This window comes from Odocoileus virginianus, chromosome 4 (assembly GCF_023699985.2).
Source record: "Odocoileus virginianus isolate 20LAN1187 ecotype Illinois chromosome 4, Ovbor_1.2, whole genome shotgun sequence".
Classification (NCBI taxonomy): Eukaryota; Metazoa; Chordata; class Mammalia; order Artiodactyla; family Cervidae; genus Odocoileus; species Odocoileus virginianus.
This window is the reverse complement of record NC_069677.1, coordinates 87382118-87402122: the sequence shown is the minus strand read 5'-3', so window position 1 is coordinate 87402122 and position 20005 is coordinate 87382118. Positions and strand designations below refer to the sequence as shown.

Below are 20005 nucleotides of genomic sequence, written 5' to 3'. Positions count from 1 at the left end.
TAGAACAGATTCATGGCTAATGAATAAAATGGTAGACTCAGCAGGTAAAGAACCCACGCGCTATTGCAGGAGACATAAGAGAGACAGGCTCCATCCCTGGATCGGGAAGATCCCCTGGAGGAGGGGATCTCCTCCAGGCAACCCAACTGGAGTGGCAACCCACTCCAGTATTCCTGCCTGGGAAATCCCATGGACAGAGGAACCTGGTGGGCTACAGTCCAGGAGTCAGAAAGCAACAAAGCATGCATGCATGCACGCATACCAGATTTTCGAAATTTATGTATGAGCATTCTGGTTCTCAAATTCAGTGGGTTATAACCTACATCCCAGTTGAAACAAAATGTTTTCAGTCGAAAATAGATAGGGTCATAAACCCATTAAAACTGATGTGTTTAAAAAAAAAAAATAACTCCAAGAATTCAAAAAAAGACAAAGACAAATGTGTAAGCAGATTTACTTAGCTTTTAGGAAAAAAAGAAACCAAATGACTGCAAAAATACCAGCTCCAAAAATACCAAAAAAGCTCCCACAGGAGAAAATAGAGAGCGAAAGACTGGCATATGGATGTCAAAATTCCAGTGTCAAAGAGGTTTTGAAAATTGGTCATGCATCACCAATTATATATATCCAAGATCATTTCCAAGAGCAGTAGTGAGTTTTTTAGGATCATAAAAAGTTCGTCAGTGACTGGCTGATCATGAAGCAATAATGTGAGTTTTGAAAACTCATTTCATCTTTGGTGACCAAATTCTAACAGAAGAGAAAGGGGGTGAGAGAAAGAGCTGTTGTTACAGACCCACTGTGTTGGTTAATATTTAAGATGTGCTTTATATATAATTATCTTTTCTTCTCACCTCCAGGAAAAGCACAAAGAGGAAATTTCAACGATGGCCAAGTTGACAGAATCTATGAGTGAGTAACTTGAAATTTATTCTTCACCTTTGGTTTTGAATGGAAAACTACAGAATACTGCAAAGAAACACATCCCCTTGTGATTATCCTGTTTATCTTTCACTCTTGTCATAGCTAAGGTCTATTTAACACAGATCATATTGTGTTAATGTTATGTCATGCTTATTCAAAATTCATCTTTCACAAGGTCCAACTCTGTACTGAAATGGTCACCTAATGTTTGGAGCTAAAGAATCAAAATGGATTTTATTTGTAACACTGCACTGGGCATTGAGACTTACAATAATTTTAAGCTGACTTTTAAGAGATTTAGACAAAATCTAAAGCTGAAGTTTTGTGGGCAGATATTCCATAGGCTATATAATCTAAAGAGAGCAAAGATGGTTTATTGTTATTAGACCTGTTAGGTGGTTCAGAAATTTCAGAGGAAACTATTAACCAGTGGAGTACTTGAGATGTAGGCAGTTGAAATGATTTAGGTTTCAGATCCATCCGCATTAAGCCCTTAAGTGAAATAAACAGGATACACGAAGTGTTTTGAAGAGAACAGAAAAAAATTAATTATAATAAATCCTGCAAACTGAGAAATGCAATTTCCTGTGTTGACGTTTAAATATTGAAGTCCATATGGATTTGAAATAAACAGACCACGCAGACTTTTCCCCTTGGAAAGGTACTTTTTCCTGGTGATAGATTTCACATCTAAAGTGGCAAGGGAAGCTTGCAAACACCTCTCCATTATCCTCAGGGCTATAAACACCTACTTAGAAGTGGCTGGCAAATTAACCATGGATCTGGCCCTCATTTAACTGCCCTTCTGCCGCCTCCTGCTACTATTCCTCAAATCCCGAGACAGTTTAATACAACTGTCCTCCTACAACACAGATAATGAACCCTTATCTCTAAAGGTTCTGACTCCAAGGAAAGGGAGCGTTACAAGATTCTGTGCATCACACTTCTTTAATTCCTGACCCCAAACCTCTGCCTAATCACACCATGTAGACGATAGCTCTTAGGCTCTAAGTGAAGAGCAGGATGCTTCTCTTTACACGCCTCTTTTCCTCTCTCCCTTCTGTGTATCCCCTGCCTTTCCTCCATCCACCCTTCTCTCTGCCTCTAGCCTTGCAGACATAGAGATGTTCAGAGAACTTACCACTTGATTCAAAGAACACCATCCTGGTTCTCTGTCAGGGAGAGGACCTTGAGAAGGTGTCCTTCTCAGACCTAGAATGAAAGAGTGAGGGTACTAGGACCACCGTGAAACTGACATGCCAGGGCTGTAAAAATATAGAGTGAGACTGTGACACTCCAAGTAATTCATCATCCAGAACACATCCACAGACTTAGTTCTCATCTCCAAGTCCAAAGCCATCAACACGAAAGACACAGATTCTCTGAATGCTAGAAAGACCAACAGCTGGAACCTAGCATCATTGTCCAGGGATGGAATCTGGGGTGTATGGTGCATTAAACCAAATAGTATCTCAGGTGAATTGTGATGCTAACAGGTTTTATGATGAAGATCTTATTAGAACCTGATATTCTAGTTCAGTGAATATTTTTTAACTTACCTAACTAACTTGTAAACCATTAAAGGCCCTATAAGAGATCTACTGGTCAGTATTTCTGATAAAGGTATTTCATTCTTCTACTCTATTGGATTCAGATGGATTTAAATTAGAGCCCTCCCAGGACCCTCCCTGATGTGTTGGTTTTGGGTTTCATGTTTGCCTCTGCAATTATTCTAGTGACTTTGATCTCTGCACCCACTGACCTAGAGAATTATGCCAAAATTTAATTCCAGACCCTTGGGTAGATAAAAGTGCGTAGCCATTCTTCTAGAATTTGCTCTGTCTTTTTAAAAATCACATATATATGCTCAATGCACAAAGGAAATTTAAAGTTTGAAGACAGACCTTGGAAACATATCCAACATTTCAGTCCCTTGAACCTAACAAAGATAAATAACATCATAAAACATGTGTGTGTGTGTGTGTGTGTGTGTGTGTGTGTGTGTGTGTACACACGTGCTCAGTTGTGTCTGATTCTTTGTGACCCCCAGGACTGTAGCCTTTCTGGTTCCTATGTTCATGGAATTTTCCAGGCAAGAATATTGGAAAGGGTTGCCATTTTCTTTTCCCATAAAATATGTAAGATGTACTATTACTCTCCGAGGTGCTCACTATGGAAGTTAATCATGTGGTCAACACTAACAAATGTTTCACCAAAATGAAATTCCTGAATAATATCATATACAACCTTATGTTTATTCTACATAGGAAAACTTCCTGCTGGGAAATGAATACATACTTATGGAAGGAGAGTGTATCTATAGGCTAAGGGAAGAGTTAACATTTAACTGTTGTTGTTGTTCAGTCATTTAGTCATGTCCAACTCTTTGGGACCCCATGAACTATGGCATGCCAGGTTTCCCTACCCTTCACTGTCTCCCATAGCTCACTCAAACTCATGTCCATTGAGCCAGTGATGCCATCCAACCATCTGATCCTCTGTTGTCCCCTTCTCCTCCTGCCCTCAATCTTTCCAAGCGTCAGGATCTTTTAGAATGAATCAGTTCTTTGCATCAGGTGGCCAAAGTACTGGAGCTTCAGCTTCATCATTAGTCCTTGCAATGAATGTTCAGGGTTGATTTCCTTTAGGACTGACTGGCTTGATGACCGTGCTGTCCATGGGACTCTCAAGAGTCTTCTGCAACACCACAGTTCAAAAGCATCAATTCTTCGGCACTCAGCCTTCTTTATAGTCCAACTCTCACATCCATACATGACGAGTGGAAAAACCATAGCTTTGACTAGACAGACCTTTGTTGGCAAAGTGATGTCTTTGCTTTTTCATATACTGTTTAGGTTTGTAATAGCTTTTCTTCCAAGGAGCAAGTGATTTTTTAATTTCATGGCTGCAGTCACCGTCCACAGTGATTTAATTACTGCAAAATAAATTTGGTGGGAACATCAAATCCATGACCACTAGGGAAAAGAGACAAAAACAGAACCACGAGTGCCGAGGACACAGCACACTGAAGGGGTTTCCTGAGCCAGGGAACATTTTGCTTGTTAAACTGCCAAGTGAAAGCCATCTGGTTGCTAGAACATCCCTGTGTTTAACTAGAACTGGAGGGTGCTTCTTCTCCAGTTCCGTTGGGGTTCACATGCTTACGATGGCTATGCAAGTGCCTTCATGAGGATGGGGGTCTCTTCTTCATCTTCTACAGCAGGACAGGGAGTATTTCCTTCACTTGCCATCAATCAACCATCCCCCCCCCCAGAAAAAAAACAGTATTCATCACTTTTTAAAAGAGCAAGCAAGGGACACAAAAATATTAACAGGTTTTTAAATGTTTAATGGAAAATGGGCTTCCCTCAATAGCTCAGTTGGCAAAGAATCTGCCTGCCATGCAGAAAACCCAGGTTTAGTCCCTGGGTCAGAAAGATCCCCTGGAGAAAGAAATGGCAACCGTCCCCCCCACCACCACCAGTATTCTTTCCTGGAGAATCCCATGGACAGAGGAGCCTGGTGGGCTATTGTCCAAGGGGTCGCAAAAGTCAGACACGACTTAGCAACTAAACCACCACCAATGAAAAAACAACTTGAATAAATACATGACAATACTTCAAAATATATTTGTCACATTGTTGAACTGAAGAGGGAATATGATAAGAAAAAATAGAGAAAGGGAGAAAAACATAAAATATAAGAAAATGCACATGAGAGGAATATAAGAGGAAATATATATATACATGAAAGTGAAAGTCACTCAGTCATGTCTGACTCTTTGCAACCCCATGGACTATACAACCTATGGAATTCTCCAGGCCAGAATACTAGAGTAGGTAGCCTTTCCCTTCTCCAGAGGATCTTCCCAACCCAGGGGTTGAACCCAGGTCTCCCACATTGCAGGTGGATTCTTTACCAGCTGCGCCACCAGGGAAGCCCAAGAATACTGGAGTGGGGAGCCTATTCCTTCTCCAGGGGATCTTCTTGACCAGGAATTGAACTGGGGTCTTCTGCATTGTAGGTGGATTCTTTACCAACTGAGCTACCAGGGAAGCACATATATATAATGTATATATATATATATATATATATATATATATAAAGCCCAGAAAAGGAGCTGATAAAGAGGAAAGAGACAAAATCAGAGGCAAAGACTAGAAGAGAAAAATAAAGGAGCCAAGCAGATATATTGACAAGGAGGTTCAGGAGGTTAAAATTCATACTCTGCCTACAAGGGTTCATTGGCTATGACTTTGAACGTTTCAAAGGCTATTGATTTTTACCACTGCCCTTTGACATTTTAATGTCTGTTAGCATCTGTTAGAAGTGGATATTCTCATACTTCAACCGTCAGAAACCCTGTTCGAAATGGGGCAGCAGAAAATCCCAGATTAGAGGAAGTTACTCTGAACTTGACTGTCAGGAGCCCAGATTTTACTACCCACCCATGAATGAAACTGAGCTGAAAGCCTGACCCAAGTGGAAACTCCCAGCCCTGCCTATAAATAGGCACACGGCAACCCCACAAGGAAACCAAATCCCATGCTTGCTGTCATCAGAGGTGACACTGAGGCTCTCTCCTGACCCCTGGAATCTAAGTCAGACAGTGACAAATTGGAGGTGTTGAAAGGCGTGCAGACAGGCTGGGGGCTGTGCAATCGTGATCCTTAAGAGTGCCTTTGTAGGTCATTCTTATATAAATTTTCTGTAGGTAATTCTCTTCGGGGTTGTTAATTGCCAGTATGCCTCCCCCATCCTTGGGAATATGTCAGACACAGCCACGGGAAGTCTCACCACGTGGGTCCACTAACAATGCGGATTGTAATCAAATGTCTGGTTCTGCAAGCAGTGATAGAGTTGTCAGGGGGGGACAGGTAGAAATGCTTGGCCGGGACACCTTCTCCAGGCTTCGGGCCCCTTTCGAAGCCCCACTCCCATCCCGAGCACTCTGCCTAAATTCCTAGAGCTCACTTTTGCAGCTTTCTCCACATCAGGCACAGGTACAGAGCGCATCCCTGCATCAGTAGGTGGTCCGGGGCCGGCCACGGCGCACTCGGAATCACAGCGGGAGGAGTTGACTTCTGTGGTTTTCCATTGCCTTCCGTCCAGCCTCTACAGGGGATGTTGAGCCCCAGAGCACCCCCTCTGGTCCTCCCTACGAGCAATCCTACCCAGGCTGCGCCCTCCATCATCCCTGCAGTCATCGCAACTATAACCCACCTGCAGAACAAAGAGTTCTCTCTCCATCACCATGTTCAGATACACAGCAGAGTGGCCACTGTACCCCGAGTCGCTCCAGGGCGATCATCTCCCTGTCAGGACCGGGGTGAGCGAACCACAGTCCCTTCCCACTGCCCACAGACATGGGCCTGTTTCCCGAGACACTTAGAGATCTTGGCTGCCTGCTTGAATGAAGAGGGAATCCCTCCTCTTGCCATGAAAGAAATCATTCAAATTTAGCCCAGACTCCAAGCGTGCTCATGTCAAACGAAATGAAGAGCGAGAACCAATTACAGCCACTGCATATTAAATTAGCTTCATTAAAGCACAGTGTTTTTAATTATTCATTCTCTCCTGAGAATGAGCTGCTCTGATCACTCCAGCATTGTGTTAAGCCCTGGAAGGACAAGGAAATGGGGTCCTTGCTCACAACACATGCAGTGTTTGGGCTGAAGGAGGTGGAGACCAACCGGTACAGCACCAAGAATGAGGGTCTTGCGGTGGGGGTGGAGGGGGCTTGGCAAGCACCGCAGTTTGAGGCCACTGCTGTGTGCAGGGGTTTCCCACATAGCTCAGTCAGAGAATCTGCCTGCAAGGCAGGAGACCCAGGTTCGATTCCTGGGTCAGAAAGATGCCCTGGAGAAGGAAATGGCAACCCACTCCAGTATTCTTGTGTGGGAAATCCCATGGACAGAAGAGCCTGGTAGGCTGCAGTCCACGGTGTCACAAGAGTCGGACATGACTTGGTGACTAAACCACCACCAGCTGTGTGCAGGCATCATATAGGCACCCAAAGAATATGCAGGCTTCAGGACTTCCCTGGGGGTCCGGTAGTTAAGAATTCGCCTTCTAAAGCAGGGAATGCGGGTTCTATCCCAGGGAACTAAGATTCCCACATGCCATGGTGCAGCGAGCCCGAGCACCCAACCAAGACCCAGCACAGCCAAAAATAAATCAAAACAACAGCAAAAGGATGTACAGGTTTTGCCAGGCAGTCAGTGGGAAAGTGAGTGCCTGCACCCAGCACCCAGAGTCCAGCTCGGGAAAGCAAGGGAGCGGCTAGCTTTGGGGAGAGCCAGCACTGATGGAACAGCAGTGAGGAGTCAGGGCATTGAGACAGCTGATGGCTGGGCACCCAGGCAAGAGTCAGGTCATAAAAAGGCGAGTCCAAAGCTTGGATTTTTTTTTTCCCATGGGCAACAGGCAAGCACTTAAGTGTGGCAAAAGAGCTAAGAGGGGAAAGGTAAGTCCGGGAGCTGAGAGCCAAGAGCCAGGATGGGTCCAGAGGAAACCAGAAGAGTCCTCAAGGGCAGGGATGACCATCACATGGCTCCGGAACTGGCCCATAAAAGAGGAAGCTCCAGTGGGAGCCGCAGGAGCCCAGGAGAGCAGGCAAGGAGATTCTCCGCAGGAGCACATTTGTCCCGGAGCGTTGGGGTTCCTGTGGCAGGAGGAAGGAGACAGTGCCCTTTTGTATCAACCCCCTGGCCCTGCACTGCTTGCTGTGGTGTTGAAAGCCCCCTGTATCCCCACTGGGAAATGCCCACCCACCCTCTCAAAGGCACTATTGCCCACATCTGCCCCAAGCCCTCTTCGGCAGGCTGTAGGATTTCAACACAAGGCACCAGTTTTGCCAACCCCTCCCCAGTGGAAAGCGCTTCCCAGGGGGCTTGGGGTAAAGAATCCAGCTGTCAAAGCAGGAAATGCAAGTTTGATTGCTGGGTATGGAAGACCCCCTGGAGGAGGAAATGGCAACACCCTCCAGTATTCTTGCCTGGGAAATCCCACAGACAGAGAAGCCTAGTGGGCTACAGTCCATGGGGTCAAAAAAAGAGTCAGACATGAGTTAGTGACTAAAACAGCAACAGCAAACAACAACCCCAATGGAAAAGGACAATGTCGCTCGCAGTCCAGGCAGAGGTGGGTACCCAGATGTTGGTCTCTGTTCCTGGTTGGTAAGACACCCCATAGCTGGACTGGATGTAGGATGCTGGAGGGCATTTAGGACAGGGCAGAGCTATTCTTTGCATTAAGGTCATCGAGGAGAGAAATGACCCTCTCTCCTCAGGGACTAAAGCTGCATCAGACTCATCAGATGGTGCTTTGTAAAATGTATCTTCTCCTTCCCAATAAAACTCGACACTTTCAATAAGGAAATCTGTCTCTCACTCTCACACTCTCCCAGGTTGTCACAGAATCATCACAAAAGTAACGCAACTTGATTTTTAAAGGTTATACTCCATTTATAGTTATTATAAAATACTTGTTCTATTCCCTACAGCCTTTAAACATTGTGAATCCCTGTATTGTTCACCTGTATTTATATCATGTTATACATCAACTCTCAGTTCAGTTCAATTGCTCAGTCATGTCTGACTCTTTGTGACCCCCATGGACTGCACGCGAGGGCTCCCTGTCCATCACTATCTCCCAGAGCTTGCTCAAACTCACGTCCATCCAGTCAGTGATGCCATCCAACCATCTCATCCTCTGTCATCCCCTTCTCCTCCCACCCTCAACCTTTCCCAGCATCTAGGTCTTTTCAAATGAGTCAGTTCTTTGCATCTGGTGGTCAAAGTATCAGAGTTTCAGCTTCAGCATCAGTCCTTCCAATGAATATTCAGGACTGATTTCCTTTAGGATGGACTGGTTGGATCTCCTTGCAGTCCAAGGGACTCTCAAGAGTCTTCTCCAATACCACAGTTCAAAAGCATCAATTCTTCGGTGCTCAGCTTTCTTTATAGTCCAACTCTCACATCCATACATGACTACTGGAAACAGCATTACCTTAGTGCCTTTGATGATTGGAAGGGGGTAGGAAGAACTTTTTGTGTTTTATACACTTATTATCTGAGTTTATTTTCAGTTTGGATATAATCACTTGTAATAAAAGATTTAACAAAACTTCAAAAAGGCACTCCCTAAAAAAAAAAAAAAAACAAGTATCATGACTTAAAGTCAAACTCAGGGCTCTTGAGTGCTGGTTCTTGCCCTTACACAGGATAAGTCGTCGCTTCATTACTAGTGATGAGTATCTAAATGAGCTCCTGTGCCAGCCGCCCAGGGACTCGTCGCTGCCTCTCCTGGCTCTAACAGGGAGGTTTCAGGGTTTCCTAAACTACGCCCTGGTCGCTGCCAGCTCTCTGATCCTTCTCTGCCCCATCCAGTCTCCCTTCTCACGTGGCTTCCTGTCAATAGAGGACACATGTTGCTCTCCCACCCAGGGTCTCCTCCAGACTCTCCTTTGGGGGGCTTCCCACCTCCCCTCCTTTGCACCTCCCCACCTGAGATGACAGCCCATCCCCACCTTGCAGGTGAGCTGATGCAGACAAGCGGGGGGGCTGGGCATCCGGCAGGCACACGTGCCACAAGCAGCCCCGCCCTCCCCAGCAGCCCTGCCGCGTGCTTCCGGGACCAGGTTCTGGAAACCCAGCCTGCAGGCTGGGTCTCTGACTCTCCCAAGAACTCTGGAAGCTGCGTTGTTGCCCTTACCCATCCCGCCCACACTCACACTCGCCAGACTGGCTCAATCAGCAACTCTTAAGGGGTGCCTTCTCCTTTTTTGTGTCTTTTTTCCCTGGGCTCAGGACAAAGGGAGGGGGTGCCCAAGAATGGAGGCTCAGAGGGGCCAGCGTGCAGGTGCAGAAGATGGCGTTGTATGTCGGGTCCCCACACCATACATCATTTCAGTCCCGCCGTTAGGCAGAAATGCTTCCTTCCATCCAAAACGATAGAGTCTCTTCTCTGGGTGTGCTCCTCTAGAAAACTGTTATTATGTTTTTTTCACTAAGAGGCATACGCTTTCCTTACTGGAATACATCTCTTTCGAATTCAAGGATGATCGCATCCTGCCTGAGATGATGGACCTGTTGAGCTGGAATCAGAAACTCTAGCTCAGAGGTGAGAGGACCTGAGAAGGACCACAGACCTCCTGCCACTTAATGGTCCGACCCACCACGCCCTCCCCAGTCCCCCCTTTTCCTCCCTCCCATGTCCCTCCTGGTGGGGACTTTCCTGCTTCTGTGCTTCTCCTGCCTCTAACACCCAGCTCCAAACAAGAATGCGGTTTCCTCTTTGCCATCTCCACAACAAGCATGCCGCTTAAAGGATTTAACTGGTAGAAACACACAGCCGTGTTCAAAAAACAGCGAAGTAAGTAAATTTCAGTTTAGGGTGCCTGACATTTGTCCAGGTTATGACTGTCCTTCACGCAGGAAATGGGGAAAATCTTTTTTCTCAAATTCATTTCCCTCCCATCATGATTTTGGAGGTCACCTCAGTCCTCACTTTCTGATTAATGTCCCTGACTCAGTTGGTGAGAGGTTCATCTGGCACCAACCACTCCTCTAGGGCGCTCGGAAGAGCTCCATCACGGCTTCTTGCCTTGGGCACCACTGACGTCTGGATCTAGATAATTGTTTGGTCGGTGGTGCCCTGTCGCTGCTGAGAGCGCAGGCTTCCTCTAATTGTGGCAAGCGGGGGCGGCTCTCTAGTAGAGGTCTGCAGGCTTCTCGTTGAAGTGGCTTCTCTTCGGCAGAGCACCAGCCTCTGGGGCTCACAGGCTTTGGTACCTCTGGTGTGAGGGCTTGGTTGCCCCCGTAGCATGTGGGATCTTCCCTGACCAGAGATTGAACCCATGTCCCCTGCATTGGCGGGCACACTCTTAACCACTGGACCCCCAGGGAAGTCCCTGGATAATTCTTATTTGTGACGTTGTACACATTGAAGGATGTTTAGCAGCATCCTTGACCTTAGCTCGGGCTTCCCCGGTGGCTCAGATCGTAAAGAATCCGCCTCCCATATGGGAGACCCAGGTTTGATCCCTGGGCCAGGAAGGTCCCCTGGAAAATGAAACGGCAGCCTACTCCAGTATTCTTGCCTGGAGAACCCCATGGGCAGAGGAGTCTGGCAGGCTACAGAGCATGGGGTTGCAAGGAGTCGGATACTAGTGAGCAACTGGCACTTGACCTTAGCTCACGAGGTATCCATGTCACCTTCCCCCAGTAACCTTCCAACATCACTAAATTTGTCCTGCAAGGCAGGTCACCCCCTGGTGGGAGACTGGGAATCCCTGCTCTAGACAAATGAGCACCCGTCCTTTGTGCTTCTGCGGCAATGGTGGGTTTTCCTGGTCAATTGCAGATCCTCCCAACGTTTCAGTCTCCAGTATCACTCCCCGCTGAAGCCATCACCTTTGACTTGATTAACACAGGAGTGAAAACCTGAGTCAACCCTGGTGGCCACCAAGAGAATCTATCCTCCTCGACTGCCTGCTTCTGGGGGCAGCCAAGTCACTAGTATTTCTGTTTCTATTGATGATGCCATTGACTGAAGCTCAGAAGATAAAGGGAATTTTCCAGCATGATAATGTTCAAGAGGAGAGTTGGAAATGGCACAACTCCTGGGGCTGGCAGAAAGGGGAAAGGTGGGGGGTGGGGAGGAGGTGGAGACCTCCTTTCTCCCAGAAGCCGGGAGGAATATCATTCTTTGCAAAAGAGCAGTGTTAGGACGTGCCCGTTGGTTCTGCTGATAGCTTGCTCTCTCCCGTTGCCCTTCTGAGCTGCTGATGGCGGGAAGCCCAGCTCTGGGGCGCTGCATCGGCTCAGCCCTTGCCTGGTTTCCGCGTGCCCCGAGCCCAGGGGGCACCTGAGTGAGTGAGTGCCATCAGCACCTCACTGGCGTCTCTCTCTCATTTGGGGTCACAAGGACTCTGCTGTTGCTGTTCAGTCGCTCAGTCGTGTCCGACTCTTTGCGACCCCATGGACTGCAGCACGTTAGGCTTCCCTGTCCTTCACTCTCTCCTGGAGTTTGCCCAAACTCACGCCCATTGGGTCGGTGATGCCATCTTCGCCATCTCACCCTCTGTCACCCCCTTCTTCTCCCACCCTCCATACCTGGGCTCTGGCCCTCCTTCATTTTCCACCCTGCTTACAACAGGTCAGGGCACACAAAGAATGTGTTCGAGGCATATAAGCCGCCATGCCACCAGCCCGGCTTGGCATGTTGGAGACATCACCCTAGCCAGGCTGCCACCACCATCCATGGTGGGGAGGAGCCAAGAACAACGAAAAATCTCTCTCTGCCTCCATCATCACCCCCACCCCACGCGCGCACATCTCAGCAGCCAGCCATGCTCCCCAATCCTCTCTGCCAAGCCCATGGGCGAGCACAGGTGACACCCCAGGGCTATCCAGGAGCTGGGATTCCCCTGGGACCCAAGGACAGAGCACCCCTCCCCAGAGGTGGGGGCCCAGCTCCCCACCCTCCCACCCCACCCCACCCCACCACCGCCCTGCCACTTGCCTTAGCTTCAACCTAAAGGGAAAAAGTAAACAAATGCACGTTTAACCTCTCTCCCTCCTGCTTTCTCCGCTCCCCTTTCCTGCCTCCCATCCTCTGCCCTCTGCCCCCCCCAACCTGTCTCACTGTCCTCCCCCCCCCTCCCCCGCGCTGCCCCCTGGAGCCTGCCCCGTCCTCCCACCTCCTGTCACCCTCACTTGATCCCTCCCACTGCTTCCGTTCCTGCCCTCCTCCCAACCGTCAGACCCCCTTGGCAGAGCCTCTGCGGAGGACAGGTCTCATCAGGGGAAAGAATGGGAAAGAGATGCTGTGGCCACTAGCGTGGGGCCAGAAAAGGGGAACTCAGGGTCTCAGGCATCGGCCTGGGCCCTCAAGCTGCAGACAGAAGGGTCCCCCTCCCAGAGGCGTGGGGCTGCGAGAAAGGCCAGAAGGCTGGGACAGATGCCAACCCAGAGCCAAAGGGCACGATCCCGTGTGTGTTTAGCAAGCGCAGAGCCTGAGATAAGACGGTGTACTGGGAGTGAACAGATGGTCCTGGGAGCAGCAGGCACCACTGACGTCCCAGGCTCCCGAGAGCGCAGCACAGGTTGGGGGGCGGGGTGGAGGGCTGCCCTCCACACCTGTGGGCCGGGCCTTTCTCAGACCCGGGCTGATGGGAGCCCCTGGGTGGAGGAATTTTCCTCTCAACCTGCCCAGCCCTCTTTACCTTGGCTGACACTCCCAGCAGCAAGACAAGGATGCTCCCCAGGGAGCTGGTCATCACTCACCTGTCCCCAACTTGATCCCCAGGCTGGGCTGATACCCCTCCCCCAGCCGCCCCTCCCCTTCCCCCAGACAGCCCAGGGTTCTCCAGGGGGCTCCCTCCACCCCCCTGAATGTGTCTGGAGAGGGGACACATGGGCGCTGGCCAAGACTGTACTCGGGTGAAGGCAGATGACAGCTGATGGGAGGGAGTCACTTCCCAGATTTCACCGAGTCTCGGCTTCACCAGGAGGAAAGGGCTGCGGTGGGCGGGTGGGAGGGTGTTCAGCAGTAAAAACATCCCTGCCTACATTTCTCATATGCTTTTCTGCTTTGATTTCATTTCTCCCAAGATATCAAATTTCAGGCTCAAAGGCGTTAGGAGGAAGGGAGGCAGGGGGCGTCTTGATGTTTCAATAGTGACTCAGAGAGTCTCTCTGAAGCCCAGAATTGCATTCATAAAGGTTTCTACATAGTTAGCGAAACATTCCTGGCATGCTGGGCCAGCGTGATCCTTCTAGGGAGAGCTCCATCCATCAGCGTGGTCTTCTACAGAATCTGATGGCCACTCAGCCTGCTCCTAGCTGGGAGCCCCGCTCACAAATTACTTGCCTCTTCTTTGAGTTCCTGTCGGCTTCCCTGGTGGTTCAGTTGGTAAAGAATCTGCCTCAGATGCAGGAGACCTGAGTTTGATCCCTGAGCTGGGAAGATTCCCTGGAGAAGGGAAAGGCTACCCACTCCAGTATTCTGGCCTGGAGAATTCCATGGGCTGTATAGTCTTTGGGGTTGCAAAGAGTCAGACACGACCAAGTGACTTTCACTTTTCACTTTTCTGAGCTGCGGCAAGGGAGGTTAACAGCCACCTGGCAGTATTTTGATAATGTATATAAAACTAATGGATATATATATATATGAGCTAATATGTATGCTTATGCACATGAGTATGTATAAATAAGTGTATTTGAATATGTATATACATGCATAAGCTAATAGACATGATTGAAAGCTAATAAATATATATATCATATGTCACATAATATATAATGCATGGAAAGCATTTAGCACAGCAGTTGTCCCCATCAGGCACTTAAACACAAAAATGAACCTTCTAATGCGCCCCACACCTCACTTTACTTGCAATTCTCAAGCCCATTATAAGGCTATTCATACTGGAGACTTTGTCCCATTGTTCTATGTTCTACTCTCTTAAAGATGCAAGGGTTATGGCGTGACTATATGATTTTATGAGTTGACATTAGGTACTAAAAATTTCCATTGACTGATTTCAGTTACCTTGGGAATTTTAGTATGCAGTGTTCATTACCTGTAGCTCGTTTGTTCTGAGAAGTAATATTTCACCTTCTACTTGAACTTTCATCCTGGCCAAAGAATCTCCTCGTGGGTTTCATTGCTAAGTAAACTGTAATCCTTTCCACTTATTATGCAGACGCTTTCCTCCCAATATCATATGCTCTCTCCTGGAACAGATGTGATACTGATGATGTTTGCTCCCTGGATTCACACGGTCCAGTTCACAGAATTAAGAGAGATAAACCTGACTGTGGATTTCCTGAAGCCAAACCAAGCATCACTCCCTGCTGGCCTGTGAGGGCTGCCTTCTTAGTAGATATTTAATTCAGATGATGGACCTGGCTCTCACCTAGGAATAAATGTCCAAGTAAATCAAAGAAAGGTGTCCCATATCAATGTGTCCTGACTTCTAAATAATCCCCTTCCCCAAATTATTTTCTCCTCCAAGTTGCTGGGTCCCTAACCTGTAGGCTTATGACTTTGTAGCCCCTCTTCCCCACCCCCCAAGACCCAGCACACAATCTCAACAAGAACGTTCTCACAAAAGAACAAATAGGAAGAAACAAGTCTGGACTTTTTTTTTTTAATTCAGGATGCTCTCCTCCCATGTAAGATCCACATTCTCTTCCCATGGCTTTAATGAAAGAGAAGGTGTCAGACGCATGTCTGAGATCCTCCCATGGAAAAGATTTTCTCACAATTTTCTCCTGCCAGATTTGCACACGTTACTCCATGACCATCAGTGAAGGAAGAAATAAGACTCTGAATAAATCAAGGGTTGTGTTCCTCAAAGTGCAGGATTCCTCCTTGCATCCTACATTTTTAATCTAATTTTTTTAATAAATCAAGGGTATGTGTGTGTTAGTTGCTCAGGCGTGTCCGACTCTTTGCGACCCCATCAACTGTGTAGCCCACCAGGCTTCTTGGTCCGTGGGGATTCTCCAGGCAAGATTACTGGAGCGGGTAGCCATTCCCTTCTCCAGGAGATCTTCCCAACCCAAGGATCGAACCCAGGTCTCCTGTATTGAATGCAGATTATTTACCCTCTGGGCCACCAGGGAAACCCAAAATTCAAGGGTGGGCCCATCACAAATAATTAACCAAGTGATTAACAAGTACTTAGCAGCATGCATGTAAGCATGTGTGGGAGGGGAGGTAAATTATAAAACAAGAGTCAGGAAAAGCCTCATCTTTATTTACTGATTTTTTTTTTTAACCAAGACGTGAAGTCAGATGAAGTGGAGCTCACAATACATTTCCTGGAGGAACCTCAAGGTTATACTGAAATTCACCTCCCTGTCTTTCCATATTGGAAAGACCACAGGGTCTTTATGGGGATACTTTTTGAATCTGCTGGTTGTGAAACAAAAACAGTAATGATTTACACATTTCTGTATTTTATTTTTTTTAAGTTGGGGTATCACTGCTTTACAATGCTGTGTGGGTTTCCGCTCTGCAGTGAAGTGAATCAGCCCTGTGTCCACAGTCTCCCCTCTCTTGAGCCTTCCTCCCACCTCACCTCCATCCCACCCGCCTAGGTCCTCACAGAGCACCGACCTGGGCTCCCTGTGCTACACGGCAGCTTCCCACTGGCCGTCTATTTCACCCATGGAGGAGCACATGTCAGCCCCAACCTCCCAGTTCATCCCACTCTCTCCTTCCACCCCCGCCACATCCACACATCCTTTCCCTGCATCCGCGTCTCTATTCCTGCCCTGCAAATAGGGTCGTCGGACCATTTTTCTAGATTACACATAGATGCATTAATCTACAATATTTGTTTTTCTCTTTCTGACTCTTGTCCCTGAGATGTCTCAACCCTGAAGCTGCGATTTGAAAAGGGAGAGGCTCCTTGGGGCATTCAGGAAGGCTTCAGGAAAGCTGGACCTTGGGAAATGGACAGGGCTTCACCGGGGAGGTGAGGGGGGGTCACAGGGCTGCTTGTCAGAGGGTGGTAGGCAGCTTGGAGGTGACCATTCTCTCAGGAGAGAACCCTGGAAGCAAGACAGCACAGGTGGGTTTGGAGAACAGTGGTAAAGCTGGACATTTTATTTTAAGTAGGGAAATAGAAAGAAAAGTCTAAGGGTGGTGGGTAGGGCATTCTAAGTAATGCTGGAGAAGAAATCTCTCAGTTTAGTTCAGTTCAGTTGCTCAGTCATGTCCGACTCTTTGAGACCCCATGGACTGCAGCATGCTAGGCCTCCCTGTCCATCACCAACTCCCGGAGCTTACTCAAACTCTTGTCCATTGAGTCTGTGATGCCATCCAACCATCTCGTCCTCTGTCGCCCCCTTCCCCTCCTGCCTTCAATCTTTCCCAGCATCAGAGTCTTTTCAAATGAGTCAGTTCTTCACATCAGATGGCCGAAGTATTGGAGTTTCAGCTTCAGCATCAGTCCTACCAATGAATATTCAGGACTGATTTCCTTTAGGGTGGACTGGTTGGATCTCTTTGCAGTCCAAAGGGCTCTCAAGAGTCTTCTCCAACACCACAGTTCAAAAGCATCAATTCTTCGGTTGTTCTAAAGCCTAACATTTTCTGAAGTTTATTCCTGGGGCCATGGGTCCTGTGACATCCTCAGACTAAATTTCTATCTTTCTCTCCTTTTCTAACTTTTTCATATATGTATGAGATGAGGACATTAACCAAATTTATTGTGATAATTATTTCAAAGTGCATGTCACATCCTTATGTTGTACACCTTAAATGTATACAGTGCTGTTTGTCAACTATATCTCAGTAACAGTTGGGAAAAAAATCACCTTTAATCCCTCTGCCTAATCATAAGCAAGAGAAATAATAATAATAATGACTGGAATTCACTGAACACTACACTGGACTTGGTCTTTCGAGTAAATTATTTCTAATTATTATCCTAACCTTGCAGAGGAGGCATTGTGCTCAGTCGTGTCTGACTCTTTGTAACCCAATGGAGTATAGACCTCCAGACTCCTCTGTCCATGGGATTTTTCTAGGCAAGATTACTGGAGTGGATTGCCATTTCCTCCTCCAAGGGATCTTCCCAACCCAGGGATCAAACCCACATCTCCTGAATTGTCAGGCAAACTCTTTTACCAGTGAGCCACCAAGGAAGCCCCAAAGTAGGTATAACTAACATTAATATCTTTCTTTTACAGATGAGGGAGACTATTCACAGGGATTATAAGACTAGCCAGAGATATCACAGAACCACTTAGGGCAGAACCAAGTTTTCAAACAGAACTACCTTACTCATGCTTTTACTGCAGCATGTGACTTTTAGCTTTGGACTAACTTTTTTAAAACTCAGATTTGAGGAGCACTGTTAGTGATTCAACACTTGTAGGAGTTACTTGCACCTCCCGTTAGGAGTCCCACTGTCTGTATGTGTCATAAAGGCTTTAAGATGCTCTGAAAGAGAGAAGTCTGCTTAAATTCTGCTGTTGTTGCTTTTGAGTCTCTAAGTCATGTCCAGCTCTTTGTGACCCCATGGACTGGAGCATAATAGTCTCCTCTGTTGTCCACTCTCCCTGAGTTTGCTCAAACTCATGTCCATTGAGTTGGTGATGCCATCCAACCATCTCATCCTCTGCCGCCCTCTTCTCCACCTGCCCTCAGTCTTTCCCAGCATCAGGGTCTTTTCCAATGAGGCCACTATTTGCATCAGTCTTTTGCATCAGTGGCCAAATTATTGAAGCTTCAGCTTCAGCATCAGTCCTTCCAGTGAATATTCAGGGTTGATTTTCTTTAGGGTTGACTAATTTGAAATTATTTAGTTGAATAAAACACTAGGGTCCACAAGAGATCCACATCTTAATGCGTTAATGAAATCTGTGGATGTTACCTCATATGGGGATAAAGCGGGGAGAGATCTTTGCAAATGTCATCAAGTTATGGATCTTGACTTGGGGAGACTACCGTGCATTATCCAGATGGATCCTAAATGCAATCACACATGTACAGCAGAGATGGCAACATGAAGCCAGAACAGAAAGATGTGAAGATGCTGGCCTTGAAGTTTAGAGTAATGCAATCACAAACCAAGGGCTACTCACAACCCCATGCCCCCAGAACCTGGAAGAGGCAAGGGAGAGGGAGTGTGGTCCCCCTGAAGTCCTGGTCTCAGACTGCTCACCTCCAGAAATGGGAGAGAACACATTGCTACCTTTTCAAGCCCCCCAGGTTTGGGTAATCTGTTGTGCAGGGCCTAAGAAATGAACCCAAGGGGGGCTGTTAGTTGAATGACAGTTTTCCTCAGAATTACATTTGTCTAACAGTCATGTATGGATGTGAGAGTTGGACTGTGAAGAAAGCTGAGAGCCGAAAAATTGATGCTTTTGAACTGTGGTGTTGGAGAAGACTCTTGAGAGTCTCTTGGGCTGCAAGGAGATCCAACCAGTCCTCCTGAAGGAGATAAGTACTGTTCATTGGAAGGACTAATGCTGAAGCTGAAACTCTAATACTTTGACCACCTCATGTGAAGAGTTGACTCATCGGAAAAGATCCTGATGCTTGGAGGGATTGGGGGCAGGAGGAGAAGGGGACGACAGAGGATGAGATGGCCGGATGGCATCACCAACTCAATGGGCATGAGTCTGAGTAAACTCCAGGAGTTTGTGATAGACAGGGAGGCCTGGCATGCTGCGATTCATGGGGTCACAAAGAGTCGGACACGACTGAGTGACTGAACTGAACTGAACTGAACTGAACAGTTATGCCACTATGAAGATGTAAATGTGAGATTAAGAAAAGACCTGGCCAGGAGATCCAGGGATTTACCAACTGGGAATTTTGAGACATCCTGATACTTGCTTGTGTGGTAAATCACTGCAGTCATGTCCAAGTCTTTGAGACCCTGTGGACTGTAGCCTGCCAGGCTCCTCTGTCCAAGGGATTCTCCAGGCAAGAATACTGAAGTAGATTGCCATTTCCTCCTCCAGGAAATCTTCCTGACCCAGGGATCAAACCCAGGTCTCTTACATCTCCTGCATTGGCAGGCGGGTTCTTTACCACTAGCACCACCTAGGAAGCTCCATCCTGATGTTTACTGACCCTCTAGGTCAACCAGAACAAAAATATGCATTATTTTTTATAAAGATCCCTTTTGGAGGACTTTCCTGGTGCTCAGATGGTAAAGAGTCTGCCTGCAGTGCAGGAGATTCTGGTTCAATCCCTGAGTCAGGAAGATCCCCTGGAGAATGAAATGGCAACCCACTCTGGTATCCTTGCCTGGAAAATCCCATAGACGGAGGAGCCTGGCAGGCTACAGTCCATGGGGTTGCAAAGAGTCGGACACAACTGAGCGACTTCACTAGAGGTCCATTCTCCTAAAGCAATTTGAACTGTCATATAAGACAAAGTCTAAATATTTCTTAGAAATGGCTTGGTCATCTTCCATGACCTGGCTATTGAAAACAGTGCTGCAATGAACATTGTGTGTGCTTAGTCACTCAGTGATATTCAACTTTTGCGACCCTTTGGACTGTAGCCTGCCAGACTCCTCTGTCCATGGGATTTTTCAGGCAAG

The 20005-nt window shown here is 47.3% G+C and overlaps 1 protein-coding gene across 2 annotated transcripts in view; it reads left to right on the top strand.

Moving 5' to 3' along the window:
- Nucleotides 1-20005, top strand: part of KCNJ6 (potassium inwardly rectifying channel subfamily J member 6) — a 330242-nt gene that overhangs the window by 86226 nt on the left and 224011 nt on the right. For both annotated transcript variants that reach the window (XM_070466983.1, XM_070466984.1), the window contains exon 2: nucleotides 861-912. In XM_070466983.1, coding sequence (XP_070323084.1) covers nucleotides 888-912 — 25 coding nt within the window. In that variant the 5' untranslated portion in view covers nucleotides 861-887. The remainder of the gene's footprint in view (nucleotides 1-860; nucleotides 913-20005) is intronic.